Here is a 25,517-nt window from a genome sequence, read left to right as displayed (position 1 = left end):
CAGCCCACGTGCCCCCCACTCACCCCCTCACAGCCCACGTGCCCCCCACTCACCCCCTGACCCCCCCCACAGCCCACGTGCCCCCCACTCACCCCCTGACCCCCACACAGCCCACGTGCCCCCCACTCACCCCCTGACCCCCCCACAGCCCACGTGCCCCCCAAAAACCCCGACCTCCCTCACAGCCCACGTGCCCCCAATCACCCCCTGACCCCCCCCACAGCCCACGTGCCCCCCAAAAACCCCGACCTCCCTCACAGCCCACGTGCCCCCAATCACCCCCTGACCTCCCCACAGCCCACGTGCCCCCCACTCACCCCCTGACCCCCTCACAGCCCACGTGCCCCCAATCACCCCCTGACCCCCCCTCAGCCCACGTGCCCCCCACTCACCCCCTCACAGCCCACGTGCCCCCCAAAAAACCCCTGACCCGCTCACAGCCCACGTGCCCCCCACTCACCCCCTGACCCCCCCACAGCCCACGTGCCCCCCACTCACCCCCTGACCCCCCCACAGCCCGTGTGCCCCAATCAGCCCCTGTCTGAGCCCCCCCATTAGAACCCCTTCCTGGTGTCACCGCCCCACTTCTGCCCTGGCGCAGATCGCGTGTAGCCCAATTTGGCATGTGCCCCCCAATAGCGCACCCTAGGAGGAGCCTGGGCGCACCCCGACATGCCAGCCGCGCTGCAGTGTCTCCCCCGCGCCCCCAGCCTGGGGAACCCCCCGCCACGTGTCATAGCCCCGCCCCCCGCAACTCCCCGTACAGAGCCCGGCCGCGCTCCCATTCATAAGCCGAGCCCCGCCCCCCCGATCAGCTGGTGGCGTGATGCTCGGCGGGGGGCCGGCCATGGAGGAGGACCGGGAAGAGCAGTGAGTTTGCGGCCCCCCCTCCCCGCTGATCGTGGGGGCGAACAGGGGCAGTTGGGGGGCGCCCCCCGGGTGTGGGGCCTGGGGAGCCTCTTAGCGCTGCTGTGGGGCTTTGGGGGGGTGGCTGCTGCCCTGTTCCGTGCTGGGGGGGGCCCCATTGCATGCACAGGGCTGGGGGTGGGGACTAGCAGCTGCATGGGTGGGGGGGTGTCCAGCAAAGGCGGGAGGGAGAGATTTGGGGGTGGGGCGGCTATTGGGGAGAGGAGAGGGAGATGGGATCTTGGGGGGCTGCAGGGAGGCGATAGGGAGGGGGCAGTTGGGGATATGGGGGGAGAGTGGAGGAGGTATTGGGGAGGGGGAAGAGAATGGGGCAGAGCAGGGATTGTTTGGGGAGGGAGAGGTCATTGAGTAGGGGATTATGGGGGGCTGGACATGGGGGGGAGCTGGGGTGAAGGAGGCTGAGTTGCCCTGTCAGGTTGTTTTGGGGGGGGTGTAGCTGGATCCCAGAGTCTGGCCTGGGTCCGTGCCCCACAGTGGGGAGGGGCCTGGGGTATCTTCTCTCCTTGGGCTGACTCAGCATGAGCCCTGCCCCATGCCATGGGGCAGCCGCACCCCAAAAGGCCCCGAGTACTGGGGGGAGCCCCCAGGGTAGCGAGATGCAAGAATACCTGGGTCCCTGGGGGGGGCAAACTCCAAAGGGTCACTGTGCCCCCCCACACACACGCTGCCCCCCTCCGGCCCGCCAGCCCCCCAACATCCGTCTGCGCTTCTGTCTCCCTTCTCCCCCGGCTCAGGCCCCAGGGTTGGCTCAGCGGCTGGCTGCCCGCCTGGCGCCCCACGTCCATGTCCCACCTGAAGAACGTGGAGGCCCGGATCCTGCAGTGTGAGTGCTGGGCCCCCAAGTCGGTGAGGGGCAGCCTGGGGTGTTGCCTTCATGGGGGAGGGGGTGTCCCTGGCCAGGAGCGGTTTGGGGGTGTTTCCTAGGGGGCCCCAGTGGGGGGGCGAGGTGATCTGGAGGCTCGGGGAGGTACGGGGGTCCGAGGGAGTTAAGGACCCCGGGGGGGGGGCGAGGTGATCTGGAGGCTCGGGGGGAGGGCGGAGGGGGGTCCGAGGGGATTAAGGACCCCAGTGGGGGCGAGGTGATCTGGCGCCTCGGGCGGGGTTCGGGGGCCCCAGGGGGTTCAGGACCCCCGTGGGGGCGAGGTGATCTGGAGGCTCAGGGGAGGAGTCCGGGGGTCCGAGGGGGTTAAGGACCCCAGTGGGGGGGGGGCGAGGTGATCTGGAGGCTCCGGGGGGTCAGGGGGCCAAGGGGGTTAAGGACCCCAGTGGGGGGGGGGGGCGAGGTGATCTGGAGGGTCGGGGGGGTCAGGGGGCTGAGGGGGTTAAGGACCCCAGTGGGGTGGGGGGGCGAGGTGATCTGGAGGCTCGGAGGGGTCCGGGGGTCCGAGGGGGTTAAGGACCCCGGGGGGGGCGGGGTGATCTGGGGCCTCTGGGCCAGGGGGCCGAGGGGGCTAAGGACCCCCGCGGGGGCGAGGTGATCTGGGGCCTCGGGGGGGCCAGGGGGCCGAGGGGGCTAAGGACCCCCGCGGGGGCGAGGTGATCTGGGGGCCCGGGGTCCGGGCCAGGCCCCTGACGGCCGCTCCCCGCAGGCCTGCAGAGCCGGTTCGTGGGGCGCTACGTGCCGCTGCCGGGCCAGGAGCGCCTGTGGACGGTGTCGCTGGGCCCGGAGCCGGACGGGGGGCGCACCCCCCTGGTGCTGCTGCACGGCTTCGGGGGCGGCGTGGGGCTCTGGGTGCTCAACCTGGACCGGCTGGGGGCCCGGCGGCCCCTCCACGCCTTCGACCTGCTGGGCTTCGGGCGCAGCTCCCGGCCCCCCTTCCCCCGCGACGCCCGGGGGGCCGAGGAGCAGTTCGTGCGCTCCATCGAGGACTGGCGGGACCGCATGGGCCTGGACAGCATGATCCTCCTGGGCCACAGCCTGGGGGGCTTCCTGGCCGCCTCCTACAGCCTGGCGCACCCCCACCGGTGAGACCCCCGGCCGGCCCTGCCCCCCTGCACCCCACATCCCCCCTGCAGCCTGGGGGGCTTCCTGGCCGCCTCCTACAGCCTGGCGCACCCCCACCGGTGAGACCCCCGGCCGGCCCTGCCCCCTGCACCCCACATCCCCCCTACAGCCTGGGGGGCTTCCTGGCCGCCTCCTACAGCCTGGCGCACCCCCACCGGTGAGACCCCCGGCCGGCCCTGCCCCCCTGCACCCCACATCCCCCCCTACAGCCTGGGGGGCTTCCTGGCCGCCTCCTACAGCCTGGCGCACCCCCACCGGTGAGACCCCCGGCCGGCCCTGCCCCCCTGCACCCCACATCCCCCCTGCAGCCTGGGGGGCTTCCTGGCCGCCTCCTACAGCCTGGCACACCCCCACCGGTGAGACCCCCGGCCGGCCCTGCCCCCCTGCACCCCACATCCCCCCTGCAGCCTGGGGGGCTTCCTGGCCGCCTCCTACAGCCTGGCGCACCCCCACCGGTGAGACCCCCGGCCGGCCCTGCCCCCCTGCACCCCACATCCCCCCTACAGCCTGGGGGGCTTCCTGGCCGCCTCCTACAGCCTGGCGCACCCCCACCGGTGAGACCCCCGGCCAGCCCTGCCCCCCTGCACCCCACATCCCCCCTACAGCCTGGGGGGCTTCCTGGCCGCCTCCTACAGCCTGGCGCACCCCCACCGGTGAGACCCCCGGCCGGCCCTGCCCCCTGCACCCCACATCCCCCCCTACAGCCTGGGGGGCTTCCTGGCCGCCTCCTACAGCCTGGCGCACCCCCACCGGTGAGACCCCCGGCCGGCCCTGCCCCCCTGCGCCCCACATCCCCCCTACAGCCTGGGGGGCTTCCTGGCCGCCTCCTACAGCCTGGCGCACCCCCACCGGTGAGACCCCCGGCCGGCCCTGCCCCCTGCACCCCACATCCCCCCCTACAGCCTGGGGGGCTTCCTGGCCGCCTCCTACAGCCTGGCGCACCCCCACCGGTGAGACCCCCGGCTGGCCCTGCCCCCCTGCACCCTACATCCCCCCTACAGCCTGGGGGGCTTCCTGGCCGCCTCCTACAGCCTGGCGCACCCCCACCGGTGAGACCCCCGGCCAGCCCTGCCCCCTGCACCCCACATCCCCCCTACAGCCTGGGGGGCTTCCTGGCCACCTCCTACAGCCTGGCACACCCCCACCGGTGAGACCCCCGGCCGGCCCTGCCCCCCTGCACCCCACATCCCCCCCTACAGCCTGGGGGGCTTCCTGGCCGCCTCCTACAGCCTGGCGCACCCCCACCGGTGAGACCCCCGGCCGGCCTCTGCCCCCCCAACCTCCCGTCTGCAGCTTGTCCCCCTCCTGCAGCCCCATATCCCCTCCTACAGCCTGGCGCACCCCCACCGGTGAGATGCCCCCCCGGCCACCCCTGCCCCCCAACCTTCCCTGCAGCCTGTCCCCCTCCTGCGGCCCCATATCCACTCCTACAGCCTGGCGTACCCCCACTGGTGAGACGCCCCCCGGCCGGCCCCTGCCCCCTAGCCTCCTGCCGCCCCCCAACCTCCCTCCTACAGCCCCCCAACCCCTCCCCCTGCAGCCTGGCGCACCCCCAGAGGTGACGGGCCCCAGCTGCCTGTCCCCAGGCCCACTAGCCTTGGGCCCCAGCTCTGCAGAGCGGGCTGGCCCTGAGGGGTGGGGCTGCCCCACCGGGGGTCAGAGGGCAGCCGAGCTGGGGGTGGGACTCCTGGGGGGCAGGGCGTTACGGGTTGGGTCCCCCCCGTGGGTCAGTGTCGGGGGGGGTCCAGGTGTCTCACTCTCTCTGCTGCCCCCGGCCTGACGCAGGGTGAAGCACCTCATCCTGGTGGACCCCTGGGGCTTCCCCGTGCGCCCCACGGACACCAGCCAGATCCAGGCCCCCCCCACCTGGGTCAAGGCCATGGCGGCCGTGCTGGGCCGCTCCAACCCCCTGGCAGTGCTGCGAGTCGCTGGGCCCTGGGGTGAGTCGGAGGGGTTGGGGGGGAGTGTTCAGGAGGTATCGGGGGGGTGGGGCAGGGGGGAGTGGAGCTGGGGGGGAGTGTCCGGGAGGTATCTGGGGGCGGGGGGAGTGGGGCTGGGGGGGGGAGTGTCCGGGAGGTATCTGGGGGCGGGGGGAGTGGGGCTGGGGGGGGGGAGTGTCCGGGAGGTATCTGGGGGCGGGGCAGGGGGAGTGGGGCTGGGGGGGGGGGGGAGTGTCCGGGAGGTATCTGGGGGCGGAGCAGGGGGAGTGGGGCTGGGGGGGGGGGGGAGTGTCCGGGAGGTATCTGGGGCGGGGGGGAGTGGGGCTGGGGGGATGTTACTTCGGGTGGTAACTGGGGGCAGGTCCCACCCCCCACGTAATGGGGTGTCCGTCTCCAGGCCCCGGCCTCGTCCAGCGCTTCCGGCCGGACTTCAAGCGCAAATTCGCCGAGTTCTTTGAGGACGACACCATCTCCGAATACATCTACCACTGCAACGCCCAGACGCCCAGGTGAGGGGCGGGGGCCCAGGGTGGCCTGCAGGGGTGGGGACCGCAGGGCGTGGTTTGGGACGGGAGATGCAGACAACGTTGGGGTCGGAGGGGGCCGTAGTGTGAGGGTGGGGTGGGAGGTACCCAGGTGTTCAGAGAGGGTAGCACACTGGGGGACAGACGCAGGCAGGGGGACCCAGGCAGGGTGGGGGACCCAGGTGTTCGGGGGGGATCACTGGGGGACAGACACAGGCGGGGGGACCCAGGCAGGGTGGGGGACCCAGGTGTTCGGGGGGGGGATCACTGGGGGACAGACACAGGCGGGGGGACCCAGGCAGGGTGGGGGACCCAGGTGTTCGGGGGGGGGATCACTGGGGGACAGACACAGGCGGGGGGACCCAGGCAGGGTGGGGGACCCAGGTGTTCAGGGGGGGGATCACTGGGGGACAGACACAGGCGGGGGGACCCAGGCAGGGTGGGGGACCCAGGTGTTCGGGGGGGATCACTGGGGGACAGACACAGGTGGGGGGACCCAGGCAGGGTGGGAGGTGCCCAGGTGTTCGGGGGGGATCACTGGGGGACAGACACAGGCGGGGGGACCCAGGCAGGGTGGGGGACCCAGGTGTTCGGGGGGGGATCACTGGGGGACAGACACAGGCGGGGGGACCCAGGCAGGGTGGGGGACCCAGGTGTTCGGGGGGGGGGATCACTGGGGGACAGACACAGGCGGGGGGACCCAGGCAGGGTGGGGGACCCAGGTGTTCAGGGGGGGGATCACTGGGGGACAGACACAGGCGGGGGGACCCAGGCAGGGTGGGGGACCCAGGTGTTCGGGGGGGATCACTGGGGGACAGACACAGGTGGGGGGACCCAGGCAGGGTGGGAGGTGCCCAGGTGTTCGGGGGGGATCACTGGGGGACAGACACAGGCAGGGGGACCCAGGCAGGGTGGGAGGTGCCCAGGTGTTCGGGGGGGGGATCACTGGGGGACAGACGCAGGCAGGGGGACCCAGGCAGGGTGGGAGACCCAGGTGTTCGGGGGGGATCACTGGGGGACAGACACAGGCAGGGGGACCCAGGCAGGGTGGGGGACCCAGGTGTTCAGGGGGGGGATCACTGGGGGACAGACACAGGCGGGGGGACCCAGGCAGGGTGGGGGACCCAGGTGTTCGGGGGGGATCACTGGGGGACAGACACAGGCGGGGGGACCCAGGCAGGGTGGGAGGTGCCCAGGTGTTCGGGGGGGATCACAGGGGGACAGACACAGGCAGGGGGACCCAGGCAGGGTGGGAGGTGCCCAGGTGTTCGGGGGGGGGATCACTGGGGGACAGACACAGGCAGGGGGACCCAGGCAGGGTGGGAGGTGCCCAGGTGTTCAGGGGGGGATCACTGGGGGACAGACGCAGGCAGGGGGACCCAGGCAGGGTGGAGGACCCAGGTGTTCAGGGGGGGATCACTGGGGGACAGACGGAGGCAGGGGGACCCATGTGGGGTGGGGTGGGGGCAGGGCGCCAGGGGACAGACCCAGGTGGCGTGGGGGGACCCAGGAGCGCTGGGGGACAGATGCGGGGGGGGGGGGGCCTGAGTCCTGACACTCACACGCGCCCCCCCCCCCCCCCCCCAGCGGCGAGGCGGCGTTCAAGGCCATGACGCAGGCGCTGGGCTGGGCCCGCCGGCCCATGCTGGAGCGGATCCACCTGCTCCCGCGGGACCTGCCCATCACCCTGATCTACGGGGCCGAGTCCTGGATCGACACCAGCACCGGGCGCCGCGTGCGGGAGCTGCGCCCCGACAGCTACGTCCGGCACCTGGTACGGGGGGGAGGCCTGGGGGGGCTGGGTGAATTGGGGGCTCGGTCCACGGGGGGGGAGAGGCCCGTGGGCAGCTGGGGACAGGGCCGGGGGGCTGGGTGATTGGGGGCTCGGTCCACGGGGGGGAGACGCCCGGGGGGGGCTGAGTGACTTGCGGGCTCGGTCCGCGTTGGGGGGGGGGGGGGCAAGGCCCGGGGGCAGCTGGGGACCGGGCCGGGGGGCAGGGTGAGTTGGGGGCTCGGTCCACGGGGGAGAGAGGCCCGGGGGGGGGCTGGGTGAATTGGGGGCTCGGTCCACGGGGGGGAGAGGCCCGGGGGTAGCTGGGGACAGGGCCAGGGGGCTGGGTGATTGGGGGCATGCTGTGGAAGGAACCGTACCCTGGGCGTGGGGGGGAGGGAGTTAAGTCGGGGTGCAGAGACGGGAGCCTTGACCCTTTAGGGCAGGTTGGGGGGTGAGCTGCCTCCTGACCCCCCCCCCGCTCCTGCCCCTCCAGGCGATCGCCGGCGCCTCCCACCACGTCTACGCCGACCAGCCTGCCGCCTTCAACGCGGCCGTGCAGGAGATCTGCGACTCTGTGGACTGAGGGGCCCGGCCGCCCCACGCGCCCCCCACGGGGGAGGGCTCAGAGCCCCCCCGCCCGGCTCCTCGGCTCCGCTCCAACCTCCAGGGGCATCTGGGTTGTGCTGCTTGAGGGCTTCGTGCTGCCTCCCTGGCTCACTTGTCCCCGTCCCCCGCCTGCGGGGGTCCTTCCCTGAGGACCGGGGGCGGGGGGGGCTGCTTTTGGCGATGCCCAGCTGGGGGCGTGGCTTGGTTGCCTGAGGGGCGTGGCCTGGACACTGCTACTTCCCCCCCTACGGGTGCTGGATCTGGTCCCCCCGGGGGATGGGGGCGGGGAACTGTCCTTCCTCTCTCCCTCTGCCCCGGGACCTTATTGTGCCTTAAACTGCTGCAGCCCCCCCGGGGGCACGAGGGCCCTGGTGCTGCGTGTGCGACGCACGGTTGTGAACATGCCCCTGGCTCCTGGCTCAGGCTGTTCCCCCCCCCCCCCCCCGCCTGTGCTGGGCTGACGGGCGCTGCCCCGGCGTGGGGAGAGGGCGCCACTCGCAAGCACAAGGGAGCTTCCCACGTGGGGGGCGGGTGTCTCTTATGGGGGCCTCACGGGGACCCCCCCGGTTTCCCGGCCCCGGCGCTTTCCCGCTTTCCCGGCCATGGTGCTTTGTACAGGAACCGGCTCCGCTTGACCCACTTTTCTACGTTAATAAAGACACCGGCACTGGAACGCCTGGGGGGCTGGTGTGCGGGGGGGCCGAGGAGGCTGCGGGCCCAGCAGGGGGCGGTCGTGCCGCTGGTGTCCCTCCCTTCCCAGGCTGTGGAAACCAGCCCCCTTCCCGGCCCGGCCCCTGGCCCCGGCCCAGCCGGCCCCGGGCCCCCAGGAGCCATGGAAGCAGCCGGGCCGCGGGGGGAGGCCTGGCTCTGGCCGCTTGGCCGGAGGTCCTGGACCGGCGCCCGGGCAGCCGCGCCATGAGCGCCCCTCTGCTCCGGCCCCTGGGCTCGGCTGTTCAAACCCCCCTTCCCCGCCTGCGCAAAGCGCCTCCCAGGGCCGCCCGCCTCCCGGGTCTCAGCCCGGCCTGGCGTTTGCCTTGTGGGCCGCTGCCCCCCAGGGCGACCCCCGTGGGGCTGGGCCCCCGCCCCCTGCGGCTCCTTTTCAGCCAGGTGCCCGCGCCCCAACTTCCCCTGAGGTGCAGGGGCCCTGCCCCTGGTCTCCTTCCCTCGCCCACCCCATCACCGCTTGGGGGCGCCTCCCCCCACGGCGTGGCTGCCCCTTTGGCCGGCCCTGGGCCCGCCTGCGCCGAGCCCTGGGTGACCCATAGGGAGTGGTGAGAGGAAGTGGGGCAGAATGGAGGGGGAGGGGCTGGCGGGGGAATGGGACAGCGCAGAGAGACAGATGGGGGGAGGGGAGCAGCGCGTGGGGCGGCCCCACGGCGAGTCAGGCGCATCTGGGGCGGGAGTGGGCGGAGTCCTCGCGAGCTCTGGCCAATGAAATCGTTTCCCCCCTGTGACGCCGCCGGCCTCTTGTGAGGTCACGGCCGGGCTCCCGCCTGCACACGGCGCGGGCGGCCGGCGATGGGGAGCGGCGCCTCCGTGGCACCCGCCACCTCGCCGGGGGACACCTGCGGCTGGCAGGCGGCGGCGGCGGAGAGACGGCGGCTGTTCGGCTGCTGCGGGCCCGGCGGCGGCGGGGTGCGTGGCCCCGAGTTGGCGCGGGCCGGGCCGCGGTCGGACGCCAGGGCCGGGCCCCTCCACTCGCAGGCGGAGGCCGTGGGGCGGGCGCAGGGACAGCCGAGAAATCGGGTATCTAGAGGGGGGCGGCTGAGCCGTGGGCGCGAGTCCCCCCGGGCGGCGGTGCCGGCTGAGTGCTGGGCCCGGGTCCACGCGGGAGTTGTCAAAACCTTCCTCTGTGCCCCCCCCCCCGCTCCCGCCCTGCCCCCCAGCCCGGGGGCGGTCCCCCCCCATTCCCACAAGAGCCTTGTTCTCAGCCCAGCCTGGGCCGAGGTGTGTGGGCCAACACAGGTGGGGGAGTCAGAATCGCACAGCCCAGCGTGGGGGGCACCAGGTTACAGACCCACTGTGTGTCTCACTGGTGGGGGTGCGCCAGGCTGTAGGGGAAGGTTGGGGGGCAGGGCCCCGGCCGGCCCCCTGCCCCCCAACCTCCCCCTACAGCCTGGTGCACCCCACCAGTGAGAGACACCCCCGCGGCCGGCCCCCTGCCCCCCAGACTCCCCCTACAGCCTGGTGCACCCCCACTGGTGAGAGACACCCCCGCGGCCGGCCCCCTGCCCCCCAACCTCCCCCTACAGCCTGGTGCACCCCCACTGGTGAGAGACACCCCCGCGGCCGGCCCCCTGCCCCCCAACCTCCCCCTACAGCCTGGTGCACCCCACCAGTGAGAGACACCCCCGTGGCCGGCCCCCTGCCCCCCAGCTTCCCCCTACAGCCTGGTGCACCCCCACTGGTGAGAGACACCCTGCCCGGCCAGGCCCCCGGGGGGGGGGGATTTCCACGTAACGAGCAGCACGTCCCCCTGCCCCCCGTGCTCGGCGTGGGGTCGTTGGCGAGCTGTGACTCCGCAGTAGCATCTCTTGCGGCCGTTGCCGTGGGGCTCGGGTTCGTTCCCGGCTGGGCTCAGCCGTGTCCGGCGAGGACCCCGGGGGCAGACTCCGGAGCTAGAGAAGGCCCCCGGGGCGCTCGGCCAGGCGGGGCAGGGCTGGGTCCCGGCGGGCGTGTCGCTCCCCCTGGGCCATGGCAGCCGGCGCCCGCACGCGGGGCTGGAGGGGCCGTTGCTGTGACCCGCCTGCCCGCCCCGACGCTCTCCCGTTCCCTTGCAGGCCCCGCGACCCCCCGGCGCCGACAGCGCCCCGGGGCCAGGCTCCGCCGCGCCCGCGCCCCAGGCCGGGAGGAGCTGGAAGGAGAACGTGCACTACCGGGACCGGTGCCTGTCGCGCGCGGCCCTGCGGCGGGTGGAGGCGGCGCTGGCGGAGCTGGGCCGGGGGGCCGGGGGGCCGCAGTGGAAGTGGCGGAGGAGGGAATAAAGAGCCGGAGAGGACGAGGGTGGCCCTGGAGCGTCTCTTGCGGGGGGGGGGGGGGGGCTGGGCAGGGTGGCAGGAAGTGAGTGGGAGAGCAGGGGGCAGGGAGCTGGTCTTGAGGGAGCATGAAGAGGAGCTCTGGGAAAGGGTTGAATTTCGGTGGAGGTGGGGGGAGATGGAAGTGGGGGGGGCAGGGATCTGTGTGGGGCGGGGGAGGGAAGCGGGGCTCTGTGTGGGGCGGGGCGGGGGAGGGAAGCGGGGCTCTGTGTGGGGCGGGGCGGGGGAGGGAAGCAGGGATCTGTGTGGGGTAGGGTCACCCGATGGTTTCAGAAACAATACCGAACCAAGCAAAAAAGAAGGCGTGGCCCCTTTAAGAAAGGGTGCTGAGGCTTTGGGGTGCGACGCCCGCCATCTTGCCTCCCTGCGCGGAGCCGGGGTTTCCGCCGCCTGGCCGGGAAAGGCTCCGAACGTCGCGGCGGTTCCAGGGCCCGGCTTTGTCCAGTTTCTTTTCCCGGGCAGGAGGCGAAAATCCCAGCCCGTCCGGGTCAGTTGTGGACTCCTGGCGACCCCGGCGTGGGGACCCCCTGCCCCCCCCCGGCTGAGCGGCTGGGGCTGTCACGCTGCAGCCTGAGGTCACAATTGCCCCGGGGGGGTGGGCTGTGTGGCTCCCTGCAGGGTGGGTGCGGGGCAGGCAGGGAGGGGACCCCGGCATGGGGAGTGCGGCCTCCCAGGTGGGGGGCACGGGGGTGCCCGGGGCGCTGAGCCGCTGGTGGAGGGGCCGGCGGGGGGTGAGTGAGATGGTGGGGGCCAACCCCCCCTTCCCGTCCCTCGGCCCCGCCGCCCCCCGGTAACGCCAATCCCCTTCTCTTTCAGCCCCCCGAGGCGCTGCTCAGCTCCCCGGAGACCCGCCGCTGCCGCCGGGGGGGGCTCTGGCGCCGTCAGGCCAGACCCCCGCCCCCCACCCTCCTCTCCTCGCTCTGGGTGGCCGGCGATGGGGGCGAGAGGGAGGAGAACCACCGCTACCACCGCCTGGCGGGCAGCCTGGTGTCCTCGGCACGGCCCCCGGGGCCCCCCCCGGCGCCCCCGCTCCCGCTCCGCGACCTGGCCTACGCCCGCATGCTGCGCGGGGGCCGCGCCGGGCGCCCCCACGGCCACGGGGCCGGAGAATAAAGGGCCACGCGCCGCCACCTGGCTCCGGGCGCTGGGTCGTGTCGCTTCCTTGGCAGATCCGGGGAGGGCGAAACGTCCACGTGTGGGCCCAAGGGAAAGGGAAAACTGGGGGGGGGTTGGACGACCCGCATCCCCCACCGCCCGTGCACCCCTCTGGGAAAACACCTCGTCCGGCAGGACGGCCTCATTCTGCCAGGCTGGGTTTGGCGTCCCAGGCCTGGCGTCTCCTGGTGCCGTCGCTAATACCCTCTGTGCCCACGGGTGGGGAAAGGGCCTAGTGGTTAGAGCAGGGGTGGAGGAGACGGGGCGCCAGGGCTCCTGGGTTCTCTCTGAATCTGGGAGGGGAGTGATGTCTAGTGGTTACATGAGCCGTGTGTCTAGACGACACCTCTGTCGACAGAGACTTAGATTAGGCCCGTCGAAACTGCTAATGAAGCCGGGATGTAAATATCCCACACCTCATTAGCATAAACATGGCCGCCGCTTTTTTCGAAATGGCGTTTTTTAAAAAAAAGTCAGTCTAGACGCAGAGCTATCGAAAATAACGCCTTTTCCACCGATCCTGGAAACCTCATTTTTGGAGGGTTGAAGTTCCAGGCTAACCCAGCACAGAGCCTCTGCGGCAAATTCAATCGGTTTCCTTTTTTTTAAAACGATCTTTTCGATTGCGTATTTCGCGTGGACGTTGTTGACTATTTTCCTGGGCTGGTTTCAGTATTTTTCAAAAGGGCTTTCCTTGTTCATGTAAATGGCGTTCTGGGTCTGTGAATTGTGGGGCTTTTCGTTTCTTGCATTTTCGTTGCTTGGTCGCACTGATTGCTTTTTCTTCTTTTAATTTCATTTTTCATTTGCTTTGTTCCTTTTTTCCTTTGCATTTTTAATTTCCGTTTTCAGTTTTATTTCTGCTTTCTTTTTCTTATGTTGTCAATTGAATAGGCCATTTTAACAACATGGTCAGATTTTTTTTAAATTAAAGAAAAGAAAGTCTGGAGGGTTTTTTGACACTTCAAATTTCATCTTTGAAAACAAATTGCTTTTCAAACGAAGGAAAATGTGGCGTATTTACAGGAAAGTTTTTCAAAAGCAAAAAAATCAAATCGTTTTAAAACTCCACCGATTGCGGATGTCTGTTGTAAGAGCTAAAAGCTGTTTAATCACTTCTCCAACCACTGCTTTTTATGCTTTTCTATTTCATTTTTGGCATGAACAGGTAATCCCTGGAGGTATGTGTCTGCATCTTTACACCCCTAAACGCCTTTTAAAAATCTGATCCTACTTTACCCTCCATCCCTCCTGTCACGAATCTGTTGAAACAAGCCTGTGACGTCTACAAAAGGGTGATGGGGAGAAAAGAATCAGAAAAAAATCCTGCCTGGTTCTTTGTTACCCTAGGCTGCCTCCTTGTGACTCCACTTAAAATACCTTGTCGTGAACATAAGAGCATCCTTTTCCTACTTCAGCGCCCGCTGCTATTCCTCTGCACGCCACGCCTCTTCCCATGTTACAGTCTGGCTCATTTCTGTGAGAGCAGAGGAGTTCCGGGAATTCTGGGAACACCCCAGACTGGAATAACCAAGTGTTTGAAAACCAGTCTGCAAAGGAGGGATTTAAGGGATTCCTTCCGTTTGCTAGATCACAAGTAAGATTGAGAGATGATCTGGTGGAAAGAAACCAGCCAGGGACCGAAGGAGACCTGAATCTAGCAGGAAAAGGTGTAACCAGAGCCAGGCTAGGCCGCTAAAGCCAGCCACACTTCAGCTAGAAATGACCCACAACGTATGAGAGGTGAGGGTGACGTAACACTGCGGCAAACTAGGAAGGCAAGTGGCAGCTTCTTGGGCCCGTGATGAATCTCTGAATCGGTTCATGGAAGAGCCGGGGCAAACTCCAGGCCTGCTTGGATCCACACGAGAGAAGAGCGGCCTGTCCCTGCTGCCGAACGCGGGTGTGGCTCCTTTTCCGGGAAAGTTCTATTCCCGCCAGAATGGGTTAGAAACGGGTGGGATGTTTTTATTCCCCTGTAGAAAAATGTCAATGAAAACAAACGAAAAAGCGCAAGTTTTCAACGCAAATCGGAAACGTTGGCCAGCATTGTTCCGGTCTGTAATTTTTGGTATTTTGAAAAATGAGAGAAATTTCCAAAGAGCCCGCACGCTTTTCATGGAAACTTTGTTGTGTTAATCAAGAAGCCAATTTTAAATTCCTCTTTTCTTTTCTTTAATGTTTTGTTTGTTTCCCTCTCTGTTCTCTAGGTTCTGAGTTCATTTTTTTCTCTATTTTTCATGTTATTACTTTGTCCCTTTAACAAGGTGGTTATGTTTCTCTTAATTTAAAAATGAGTTTGACGCCCCCAAACCTCATCTTTGAAAAATTATTTGATTTTTCAAAGGGAGAAAAATGTCCAGTAGTCACAGGAAAGTGTGAAAAAGCAAGAATAAGGCTGGTCCCAAACTCAGCAGAATGAAGTGGTGTGTTTGTAGGAGTCAAATAGCGTTGTAGCTTTTTTCCTTTTAATGCTTTGCTGTTGTATTTTTGGAATAAACAGGCAGTCCCCTGGGGTACCTGTCAGCCTTGTTCAGCATCTCGACAGCTTTAAAATCTGCCCCCGCTTCCCCCCTCCTTTTTCTGTGTCTGTTTGGAACAAAGCTAACCAACACATGTTTTAAAAAGTCTCCGAGGGCTGTCCCTGTCCGTCTTACTCTGTACAGTGAAAACCACCGAGCGGTCCTGTGGCACCAACTAATACAAATATATCGTACTATGAGCTTTCGTGGGCAAAGCCCACTTCCTCGGATGAATTGGAGTGGAAAACACAGGAGCAGAAAAAGGAGGAGGGGGACGGTGCCTGCCAATGGCCATGCGGATGCTAAGGAGGTTCATTGCGTGGGCTGGCGCTGTCCCACACTTTCGCTTTTGATGGAAATGAGGCCTTCAGAGACTCAAGCAAAACCAAAAGTTGCCTGGTTCTCCCTTATCCTGGGCTGCCCTCTGGTGGCTACGGCGTAAAATAAACCCAGCAAGGAGCGCGGTGACAATTAAAGGACAGTTTCGGAAGGGCGCTATCTGCTTCCTTTTAACCGCCCAATCTTCAGGTGCTCGCTGATTCCCAGTTCCGCCTTCCTGTTTTCCCTTTGAGATCTCCATGCCCTCTGCGCCTCGTTTCCCGCCCCCCTTCCTTTTTCCTCCCCCGCCCCTCCCTTCTACCCTATTTATTTTGGGTCTGCACATCCTAAACTCAACACTCCGGTCATCTGAAGAAGTGGGCCGTGCCCACAAAAGATCATGATCTCATCGACACGTTTTGTTAGTCGTTAAAGTGCTCCAAGACCTTTTGTTGTTTTTTAAGTCTATCCTGTACTGACTAAATTACACTCTTGCATAAATTACATTGTCATGGGATAGGAGGGAAGGTCCTTTCTTGGATTGAGAACTGGTTAAAAGACAGGAAACAAAGGGTAGGAATAAATGGTACATTTTCAGATTGGAGAGGGGTAACTAATGGTGTCCCCCAAGGGTCAGTCCTGGGACCAATCCTTTCAACTTATTCATAAATGATCTGGAGAAAGGGGTAAGCAGAGAGGTGGGAAAGTTTGCGGATGATACCAAACTGCTTAGGATAGTCAAGACAGAAGCAGACTGTGAAAAACTTCAAAAAGATCTCGCCAAACTGAGTGATTGGGCCACAAAATGGCAAATGACGTTTAACGTGGATAAGTGTAAAGTAATGCACATCGGGAAAAATAACCCCAACTATACGTACAGTATGATGGGGGCTAATTTGGCTACGACAAATCAGGAAAGAGATCTTGGAGTTATCATGGACAGTTCTCTGAAAATGTCCACGGAGTGTGCAGCGGCGGTCAAAAAGGCAAATAGGATGCTAGGAATGATTAAGAAAGGGATAGAAAATAAGACCCAGAATATCTTACTGCCCCTGTATAAAACTATGGTACGCCCACATCTTGAATACTGAGTACAGATGTGGTCTCCTCACCTCAAAAAAGATATTTTGGCCTTGGAAAGGGTTCAGAAAAGGGCAACTACAATGATTAGGGGTTTGGAACGGGTCCCATATGAGGAGAGGCTAAAGAGACTGGGACTTTTCAGTTTAGAAAAGAGGAGATTGAGGGGGGATATGATAGAGGTATATAAAATCATGAGTGGTGTGGAGAGGGCTGATAAAGAAAAGTTCTTCATTAGTTCCCATAATGTAAGAACTAGAGGACACCAAATGAAATTAATGGGTAGCAGGTTTAAAACTAATAAAAGAAAGTTCTTCTTCACACAGCGCGTAGTCAACCTGTGGAACTCCTTGCCAGAGGAGGCTGTGAAGGCTAGGACTATAATAATGTTTAAAGAGAAGCTAGATCATTTCATGGAGGTTAGGTCCATAAGAGGCTATTAGCCAGGGGATAAAATGGTGTCCTTGGCCTCTGTTTGTCAGAGGCTGGAGGGGGATGGCAGGAGACAAATCGCTTGATCATTCTCTTCGGTCCACCCTCTCCGGGGCACCTGGTGCTGGCCACTGTCGGCAGACAGGACACTGGGCTAGATGGACCTTTGGTCTGACCCCGTACGGCCGTTCTTATGTTCTATGCCTAACTCGGCTCCCCCCTGAAGTTTCTGAACTTTTCCTAGGGTCTTAGGGCATAAGGGTTTGGGAGCTACCACGGGCTTGGGAAGAAGGAGGAGGGAAGGAAAGGAGGGCAGGCAGGCAGGCAGGTGGGCAGGCAGCCACACGGAGACGGGACTCTGCCATCCGTGCTAATGAAATCCGAGCGGATGTGGCTCATCCGGCAGCGGAGAGAGAGTGGAGGTAGCTGGAGAGGAGACGCTCTATGGCCGTGCGAGACCGCTCCCTGGGCTCATTCATTGTCCTGAGCCGTCTCGCTCTCTGTGTCTACGTTTCTCGCGGAGAATCCCGTTCTAGTTGCCCTGCCAGGTTGAACCTCTCTCATCCAGCACCCTTGGGCCCCGCCCGTTTCCGAGTTTTCTGCACCACGGGAGGTTGATATTGTCTAGTGGCGTTCCCAGCATGTCCGCTGTGTGCTGAGCTCTTAGGGGACATGTGGGGCAAGTTTGAGCCAAAGACCCGGACAGAGCACTGAGAGCCTGGACTGCGTCATGAACTTTGGGCACCCCCATGAGAAGTGGACCACGGGTGCTGCCGGACTGGAGAGGTTCCACCGGTCCCGCACGGTGTTAAGAACCCCGCCTCCAAGAGTGGACTCGCACGCCCTGCGCTCGGCTCCCCCGGCCTGACGATGAGGTGAGTTCTTGGGCTGACATCGTTTTAATCGACCACGTCCAATGGCTCGCACCACGGCAGCCGATCCCACCCCCTGGGCCTGACCCTCCTTGTAACCCTCTTCCTCTTCCCGCCATGGCTTTCTCCTCCGTCCTACTGGGAGGCCCCCAAAGCCAAACAAGTCTGTAGCCATTCCCTGCCGTGGCGCGGAAACGAGAGCGCTGGGAAACGGAGACACGGACCCTGTTGGCTTCTCCCCTGGGGCGCGAAGCAGCCAGACATCCCCTGGCCCTTTCCCAAAAGTTTCGGCAGAAAGACGCAGCCAGGAGTTCTCCTGGCGACGCGCTGGGAGCTGGTCCCCTAATTGGTCTCAGAGGGCCCCAGCTGAAAACGAGAGACCAACGTGCCAGACACGGCGCCGGTTATAAACGAGAGCTGGAGAGGGCCGGGGTTCTCGGGCCCACGCCGACGTGAGTCCGGGCTCTGTGCTCTAGACAGGCGGCGATCGGGCGAGACTCAGGCCCCTCGCTTCAGCGGCTGCAGGCGTTGGGTGGCCAGTGCCGCTTTCTGGGGGGTCTCCGGCCCAGGGAGTGAGGGAGGGTGCGTAGAACAGGAGGCGAGCCGGGTGGCTACTGAGATTATTCTGTGGGCTGTGGTTTGGGAGCGAGGCCTCTGAGCAGCTGGGGAAGGAAGGGAGCGTTCCCGGAGGCCTCCCCTCGCTGGCGCCCGGGTGCACAGCAGCAGAGCTGGGGGCAGAGGCCTGGAGAACAGCAGCGGGGTGATGAGCGGAGGCGACGCAAGGCAGCCGCCGTTCCCGGGGCGTTGGGTGGGAGCGTAGGGCGGTGGGCGCGGTGGCTTCGACGCTTCGGGCAGGGCGTGAATGTCGGAGGTTTGCTCTCGTGCCGTTACGTCCGGGGAGCCCTGCGACGAGACCGGCGCACCGAGGCGACGCTCCCTGCGGCTTCGTTGCGGTGGTGACGTTCACAGCCCGCGTCCTCGTGGAAAACTCTGCAACGCCAAGCTGCCCAGCCAAGGTAAGGCCGGGGGCGGCAGGCTGCAAAATGGGACTGTCCGACAGACCTGCCCGTTCTGTGCATTCCCACTCCTACGGCCACGCGGAAGGGTTTCTGTGCCAGACGCCTCCTGCGGAAGAGATCCCGCGCAAAGGCGGCCACGCCTCAAAGCGCATCAAAAAGCCTTGTGCTTCTGTGCAAGAGCGTCCACGCTGCACGGCCGCTCCTGCGCAAGAAAGCTCTGGTGGCCGATCACAGACTGGCCGGCGGAGCACCTGGGCTTTTTCCCAGGGGGGTTTCTTGCGCCAGAACCCAGAGTTGTTGACTCGAGTCCCACGACTTGAACTCGAGTCCGACTGAAGTCGCCGAGGTGGCTCGACTTGAGACTCGACTTGAGACTCGACTTGAGACTCGACTTGAGACTCGCTAATGTTGTTAAATCGACTTGGTGAAAAGCTTGTCTGACAATGCCGATATCGACGGCTTGTACAAAAGTGACTTGACATTTTTTAAATTAAGACTCGAGACTCGACTTGGGCAGGGCCGGCTTTAGGCCGATTCGCCCGATTCCCCCGAACCGGGCCCCGTGCCCTAAACCCGGAAGCGTGCCGGGTGCACTGCAGGAGGGGGCGTCGGCCTGTGGGTTTAGCTGGAAGGCGGGACTCTGCCCCGTAGCTGGGGATAGGGTCACAATTCAAACTGATCTGGACGAATTGGAGAAATGGTCAGCGGGAAACAGGATGAAGTTGAATAAGGACAAATGCAAAGAGCTCCACTTAGGAAGGAACGACCAGTTTCACACACACAGAATAGGAAGCGACTGTCTGGGAAGGAGTACGGCAGAAAGGGATCTAGGGGTTAGAGGGGACCACAAGCTGAATAGGAGTCAGCAGTGTGATGCTGTTGCAAAGAAAGCAAACATGATTCTGGGCTGCATTAACAGGTGTGTTGTGAACAAGACACGAGAAGTCATTCTTCCGCTCTGCTCTGTGCTGATTAGGCCTCAGCTGGAGTACTGGGTCCAGTTCTGGGCACCGCATTTCAAGAAGGATGTGGAGAAATTGGAGAGGGTCCAGAGAAGAGCAACGAGAATGATGAAAGGTTTAGAGAACATGACCTATGAGGGAAGGCTGAAAGAACTGGGCTTGTTTAGTGTAGAAAAGAGAAGATTGAGGGGACATGAGAGCCATTTTCAGGTATCTAAAAGGGGGTCATAAGGAGAAGGGAGAAAACTTGTTCATCTTGGCCTCTGAGGATAGAACAAGAAGCAATGGGCTTAAACTGCAGCAAGGGAGGTTTAGGTTGGACATTAGGAAAAAGTTCCCAACTGTTGGGTGGTGAAACACTGGAATAAGTTGCCCAGGGAGGCTGTGGAATCTCCATCTCTGGAGATATTGAAGAGCAGGTTGGATAAATGTCTATCAGGGATGGTCTAGACAGGGCTTGGTCCTGCCATGGGGGCAGGGGACTGGACTCGCTGACTCTCGAGGTCCCTTCCAGTCCTAGTGCTCTCTGATTCTAGGATTTAAAGGGGGCGTGAGTTGTTTCTATGTGTGCTGGGTTGATTGGGGTTTTGTTTGTTTGGGTTTTTTTTTTTGGTCAACCAAAATGTGGTTGGAATTAGGCCCCACACTTCCTAACGCCGGCCCTGGGCTTGGGACTGGACTCGAAAGTGACTTTAGGGACTCGAGACTCGCCCTGGACTTGACGATGAGGAGTTGAAGACAACCCGGCAAACCCCTCCGGAGCGTCCACACCTGCGTTTTTGGGCAAGTGCTGCAGTGCAGAGGGAGCCCGTCCGCGCAGGGAGAGGAACCGCTCTCTGTCCTGCCCATTTACTTGGCAAAGACGCGCTGGAGGCGGGACGCTCCGCCGGGTTTTGCGCCAAAGCCTGGTCGTGTCAGCGCGGCCTTAGAGAGAGGCTGCTGGGGAAAGTAGAGCTTTTAAGGAAAGACGCCTTTGAGGAGGGGCATGGGACCGGATCTGCAGCCACCCCGCTTCCCCCAGGCCCTGTCTGTGCTGCGGAGAGCAGCCGGCCCTGCTGATGAATGTTTGGATCCCAGCGCTGCGTTTTCCTCCTCTGCAGCCGTGGCAGCTGCGAGGGGCACCCGAAAATTTGGGGCACCCCTGAGTCTTAGCGTCCACCCACCCACCGCCTCCTCTCCCTGGTGTGTGGCTCTGCTTAGTCTGAGCCACAAAGCCGGCCCGAGCCGTTAGCAAACGCCGACCCTGGGAAAGCGCCGGTCCAGCGGGGAGGGAGCCACGGAACCGGCATGTGCCAACGCCAGGTCGAGCCTGTCGCTTCCCGAATTGACCGTGTCGGCCGGCAGGCGCTTAGTGGAAAATCTGCTTTCGAAACGTTCCGCTGGTGGGCTGCTGACGATGCTAAAATGGCCCCTCTCGGCCCCCCGCCCCGGGCTGCCCACGGGCGCAGGGGCCTGTCGTGGGGTTCGATGGGTTTTAAATCCAGGGGAAACCAGGACACGCCAGGCCTGCTGACCCGCTTTCTTATTTAGTGCCAGCGTCAGGCAGTGAACACACTTGTGCACGTTTCACAAGCCTTAAAGACCACGGCGCTGCAATTTCACCTCTCGACCCAAAGCCGCGCACACAGTGCGAAGCAAGGCAAAAGCGCTTCCCGGCGGATCTACTGCGTCCAATGACCAAGCCTAATTCGCGTCACTTCACCCCCATGCCGCCTGCAGCGCCAGGCAGGAGGGCGTGGACCCGTCGCTTCCCACCCTTAGGAGCGCCACCACGGGGCCGTGTGGGTCGGCCCTGCCCACTCCCAAGCTGGGGGGAGAGGTGGATACGCTGGGGGGCAGGGAAGGGTCCAGAGGGACCTGGACAGATCAGAGGACTGGGCCACAAGAAATCTGATGAGGTTCCACAAGGACAAGTGCAGAGTCCTGCCCGGGGGACAGAAGAATCCCAGGAATCCCGGGCGTTGGTCCAGGCTGGGGGCCGACGGGCTGAGCAGCCGTTCTGCAGAAAAGGCCCTGGGGGTCCAGTGGGTGAGAAGCTGGAGATGAGTCAGCAGGGGCCCTGGTAGCCAAGAAGGCGAATGGGATATCGGGGGGGGGCATTAGGAGGAGCATGGCCAGCAGATCCAGAGGTGTCATTATTCCCCTTTATTCGGCGCTGGGGAGGCCACATCTGGAGTATTGTGTCCAGTTCTGGGCCCCCCACTACACAAAGGACGTGGGCGCATTGGAGAGGGGCCAGCGGAGGCGACTAAAATGACTCGGGGGCTGGAGACCTGTGAGGAGAGGCCGAGGGAGTTGGGTCTGTTCAGTCTGCAGAAGAGCAGAGCGAGGGGGGATTTGAGAGCAGCCTGCACCTCCCTGCAGGGGGTTTCAAAGAGGCTGGCGAGAGGCTGTTCTCAGTGGGGGCAGAACGAGGAGCAATGGGCTCAAGTTGCAGGGGGGGGGTCTAGGCTGGACATTAGGACAAACTCTGTCCCTAGGCGGGTGGGAAGCGCTGGGCTGGGTTCCCCGGGGAGGGGTGGAGTCTCCATCTCTAGGGGTGTTTAAGTCCCGGCTGGACAAAGCCCTGGCCGGGCTGATTGAGTTGGGCTGGTCCTGCCTTGGGCAGGGGGCTGGACTCGATGCTCCTAGGTCTGTGCCCACCCTGGGGTTCTCCGATTTCCCTCCCATCGATTGTTCTTAGCACAAGGGGCCTTGGTCGTTCTAATACCGTCTCCCGACGGAGGCCGTGCCGTGCTGGATGCGAACATGCCCGGTGCCCCTAGCTGGGGCACGTCCCCTACCCAGGGTGGCCGTTAAACGTCGTGCGTCGTCAACGGTTCTGTGACTGGGCCTGTCCTTTCTGCTTATCAGAACCACGCGCCAGAGCACGGCTGCTTGGGAATGCTCTGGGGCCTTTCCAGCGTGGCAGAGCCGTCTCGCTCCGGCCCCGTCCATCACGTCGGCCCACGACGGCTCGGAAGAGTCCGGCCCGGCCCGCGGTGGGAGGCCTGGTTTGGGAGTCGCACGAGGGGGGTGGGAAGGGAACGAAGCCAGGGCTGAGGTAGGGGAGCCCTGCCCAGTGTGTAACCGGCGGGTCGTGGGGCTGGCTCTGCGGGCAGGCAGAAGCAGAGGTTTTTGGGAAGACAGGAGCTCTCCCGGGCCTTGGAAACACAGGGGTGCTCTTTTCGGTGGCAGGACAACGGTGTCTTCCTGCCAGTCGCGGCCTCCAGGCGCTGCGGAGAGAGCCCCGCCCTGCGACGGGGGCCTGACTTCAGGAAGGGGGCACAGGCGAGACCGGGAGCAGGGCAGAGGGACACATCTGGGTTCACAGCTGACATCTTGCCACCCTAACGTCGCCTGATGTCACCCCCGTCCCCTCCCTCGGGGGCCCCTGCTGGCAGCCAGGGAGCCGGGCCGGATGAACCTTCGGGCCGACCCAGTCGGGCCGCTCGGATGATCTTAACATCGCAACTGCCCTGGACACTTCAATGACCCGGCTCGTCCCGTTTCCACAAGCCCCACGGGCCTGACGCTGGTCGTGGATGGCATGAGAGAGCAGCCGCTACCATAGCCCCAGAGAGGCAGCCGTGCGAGTCCAGAAAAGGCCGCCATGCAGCACTTTATCGTCTCCCAAGGTCGCTTATTAGGGGCTGAGCTTACCCGCTTCTTCAGACGAAAGCTCGTCCCCGAATAAACTCTGTTGTTGGTCTTTAAAGAGCTACGTGCCGGCCGCCAGTCAGAGAGCACAGAGGCAGTGTCCATCCGGGCATCGAACCCACAGCCCCGGGAAAGGGCACTGCCCTGGCTGGAAGGCTGAGCGGGACAAGAAGCCGTTGGGGGTGAGTGTAGTGACTGTGCCGGGTGTGTGCGGAGGGGTCAGTGTTCCCGGGTGTGTGCGTTTGCCACCTCCTCTGCTCTGCCTGGGCTCGCCTACAGCCACGGACATCCTACCGCTTGTGCGTCAGAAAATCCCCTGGGTTGTCTGTCACGCCCAGTGTCAATCATTGCTGCCTCGGGGGGGCACGCGAGTGGCAGCCCCCAGGAAGCGTCCCCGAGAGGTCTGCAGTGTCCACCCTCCGACACAGCCTTTTCCCACTTGTTTAAAGTCGCGAAGGCCAGGACTTGAACAGGGCTGGATCCATTCCCGGAGGCCATAGCCAGGGCGGGTAGGGAAGGTGTCCCTGGCGCCTGTTTGGCGGGCGACAGGGATCGCGTGGTGACTCCCTGTTGTGTTCCCTCCCTCTGGCACTGGCCGCCGTGGGCAGACAGGACCCCGGGCCAGACGGGCTTTGGCCTGACCCCGTCTCGCCTTCTGATCCTCTGAAAGACAAGAGATGGCTGACGTGATTCAGACTCGGGAACGCTGCACCATTAACATGGCGCCTGCGGGAGATTCAGACTTGTCTCCCTAAAAATGTGGGGCGTTACCATGGGACATGGGCGTTTTTAGGGGGGGTCTGTTCTTTGTCCCGTGTTTTTCTATTTCGCTCAGTGACCGGAGAGAGACCAAAGACAAAGCTTTCCCCTGAGCGACTCAACCTTTGGCGCCATGTTCCAAGACTCGTGGTAGATTTTCCATCCCTGGAAATGTTAAAACCCAGCCTGGATCTTTCTGAAGAGTCCGGGGCTGGTCCCTAGATGTTCTGTCGGGCTCCGTTCACGTTCCCAGTGTGTGTGGGGCACTTTAAGTCTGTGGAAAGCATGGGTTGACTGACGTGCAGCACGCTCCTGCCAGCGTTCGGCCCTTTCCGGCCTATCGGAGGCTGGTTTTGACGTGGCTTATTTTGTCTTTAAAGGTGAGTGAAGAATGAAGAACCAGACCCTGGTGGTGGAATTCATCATCTTCGGACTCTCCAGCAACCACCACGTCAACGCCGTCCTCTTCGTGGTGCTATCGCTCGTCTTCTTCTTCACGGTGGTGGGGAACGTCGCCGTGGTCACCCTCTCCTTGGTGGACCATCGCCTGCAAACGCCCATGTATTTCTTCCTCCGCAACTTCTCCCTCTTGGAAATCTGCTTCAGCTTCGTCATCCTGCCCCGGTTCCTCTACAGCCTCCTGACGGAGAGAAAATCTATTTCTGTCCCCGGCTGTTTCCTTCAGCTCTTGCTCTTCTTTCTCCTGGGCGCCTGCATATTTTTCCATGTGGGGATGATGTCCTTCGACCGCTACGTGGCCATCTGCCGCCCCTTGCGTTACGGCACCATCATGAACGGCAGGGTCTGCTCCCAGTTGGTGCTGGGCTGCTGGGTGACCAGTTTTTGTATAATGTTCCCCCCAGCGTTCATGGCCGTGCTGGTGCCGTTCTGTGGCCCCAACGTCATAGACCACTTCTACTGCGACACGGCCGCCCTGCTCCAGCTGGCCTGCGCAGACACGGCGCACATCGAGGTCATGCTCTTGGTCTCCACTTCCGTTCTCATTCTTGGAAATTTCATCGTCACCATCGTTTCCTACGGCTGCATCATCACCACGATCCTGCGCATCCCTTCCGCGTCGGGCCGCAAAAAGGCCTTTTCCACCTGCTCCGCTCACCTCCTGGTGGTGGTCATCCTGTACAGTAGCTCCATCTTCCGCTACGTCCGACGAAGCCAGCGGGGCGCAGAAGAATTCGACAAATTTGTGGCCTTTTTCTTCTCCGTGGTGGCCCAGCTCTTCAACCCCTACATCTACGCCCTCCGGAACGCACAGGTCAAACAAGCGCTGAAGGACGTTTGCACGAGGGCGTTTTCCACGTGCGCCAGGCACGCGTGACAATCCCCACCCATGACGTGAAGAGATCTTGGTTGGTCATTGAGTTCGTGCCAGGCATCCCAGTGGGTCCTGAGCGGCACATTGGTGTGAATGTTTCGCCCCATATCTGGATGCATAGGGCCAGAACAGACTTTTAGATCATCAAGCAGCAATGGGCTCAGGTTGCAGTGGGGGAGGGCTAGGTGGGATATTAGGAAAAACTCTTTCCCTAGGCGGGTGGGAAGCGCTGGGCTGGGTTCCCTAGGGAGGGGTGGGATCTCCATCCCTAGAGGTGCTCAAGTCCCGGCTTGACCAAGCCTGGCTGGGATGATTGAGTGGGGTTGGTCCTGCCTTGGGCAGGAGGTTGAACTCGAGGACTCCCAAGGTCTCTGCCAAGCCTCATCTTCTATGATTCTAAGCCTGCCCTTGAGCACAAAACGGTACTGGGATTCCACCCCGTTCGGTGAGCATTGAGCCTAGTCCTTTGTGTCGGATCAAACCGTGCCCTGCCGAGGGCCCTCCAGCGGTGTCCGGAGGCCCTCAAGAGACGGAGCCTCTCTGGTGGTTTGCCAAACCAGGAATGGTTGGGTTATTCTTACATTAAAAATTGACAACATTTAGAAAGACATTCCG

At 63.6% G+C, this 25,517-nt stretch overlaps 2 protein-coding genes across 7 annotated transcripts; both read left to right on the top strand.

Moving 5' to 3' along the window:
- Positions 1-827: 827 nt before the first annotated feature.
- On the top strand, positions 828-11,952 carry ABHD4 (abhydrolase domain containing 4, N-acyl phospholipase B). Of its 6 annotated transcripts, none has more exons than XM_075911950.1 (9): positions 828-870; positions 1,662-1,750; positions 2,517-2,892; positions 4,718-4,872; positions 5,270-5,381; positions 6,984-7,170; positions 7,664-9,411; positions 10,557-10,660; positions 11,628-11,952. In XM_075911950.1, the coding sequence occupies exons 1-7, from the start codon at positions 848-850 to the stop codon at positions 7,751-7,753; spliced, it is 1,032 nt and encodes a 343-aa protein (XP_075768065.1). In that variant the 5' UTR covers positions 828-847; the 3' UTR covers positions 7,754-9,411; positions 10,557-10,660; positions 11,628-11,952. The 6 variants fall into 6 exon arrangements, with proteins under 6 accessions (XP_075768065.1, XP_075768064.1, XP_075768062.1 ...); XM_075911949.1 differs by having other exon boundaries at positions 10,557-11,485; XM_075911947.1 differs by having other exon boundaries at positions 10,557-11,542.
- On the top strand, positions 9,282-25,043 carry LOC102451337 (olfactory receptor 6C76-like). The gene is made up of 2 exons (XM_075911953.1): positions 9,282-9,411; positions 23,950-25,043. The coding sequence occupies exon 2, from the start codon at positions 23,961-23,963 to the stop codon at positions 24,903-24,905; it is 945 nt and encodes a 314-aa protein (XP_075768068.1). The 5' UTR covers positions 9,282-9,411; positions 23,950-23,960; the 3' UTR covers positions 24,906-25,043.
- The last annotated feature ends 474 nt before the right edge of the window (positions 25,044-25,517 follow it).

Source organism: Pelodiscus sinensis, chromosome 30, assembly GCF_049634645.1.
Source record: "Pelodiscus sinensis isolate JC-2024 chromosome 30, ASM4963464v1, whole genome shotgun sequence".
Taxonomy (NCBI): domain Eukaryota; kingdom Metazoa; phylum Chordata; order Testudines; family Trionychidae; genus Pelodiscus; species Pelodiscus sinensis.
Note: the sequence above shows the minus strand (reverse complement) of the source record. Positions and strands in the feature narration are given on the sequence as shown.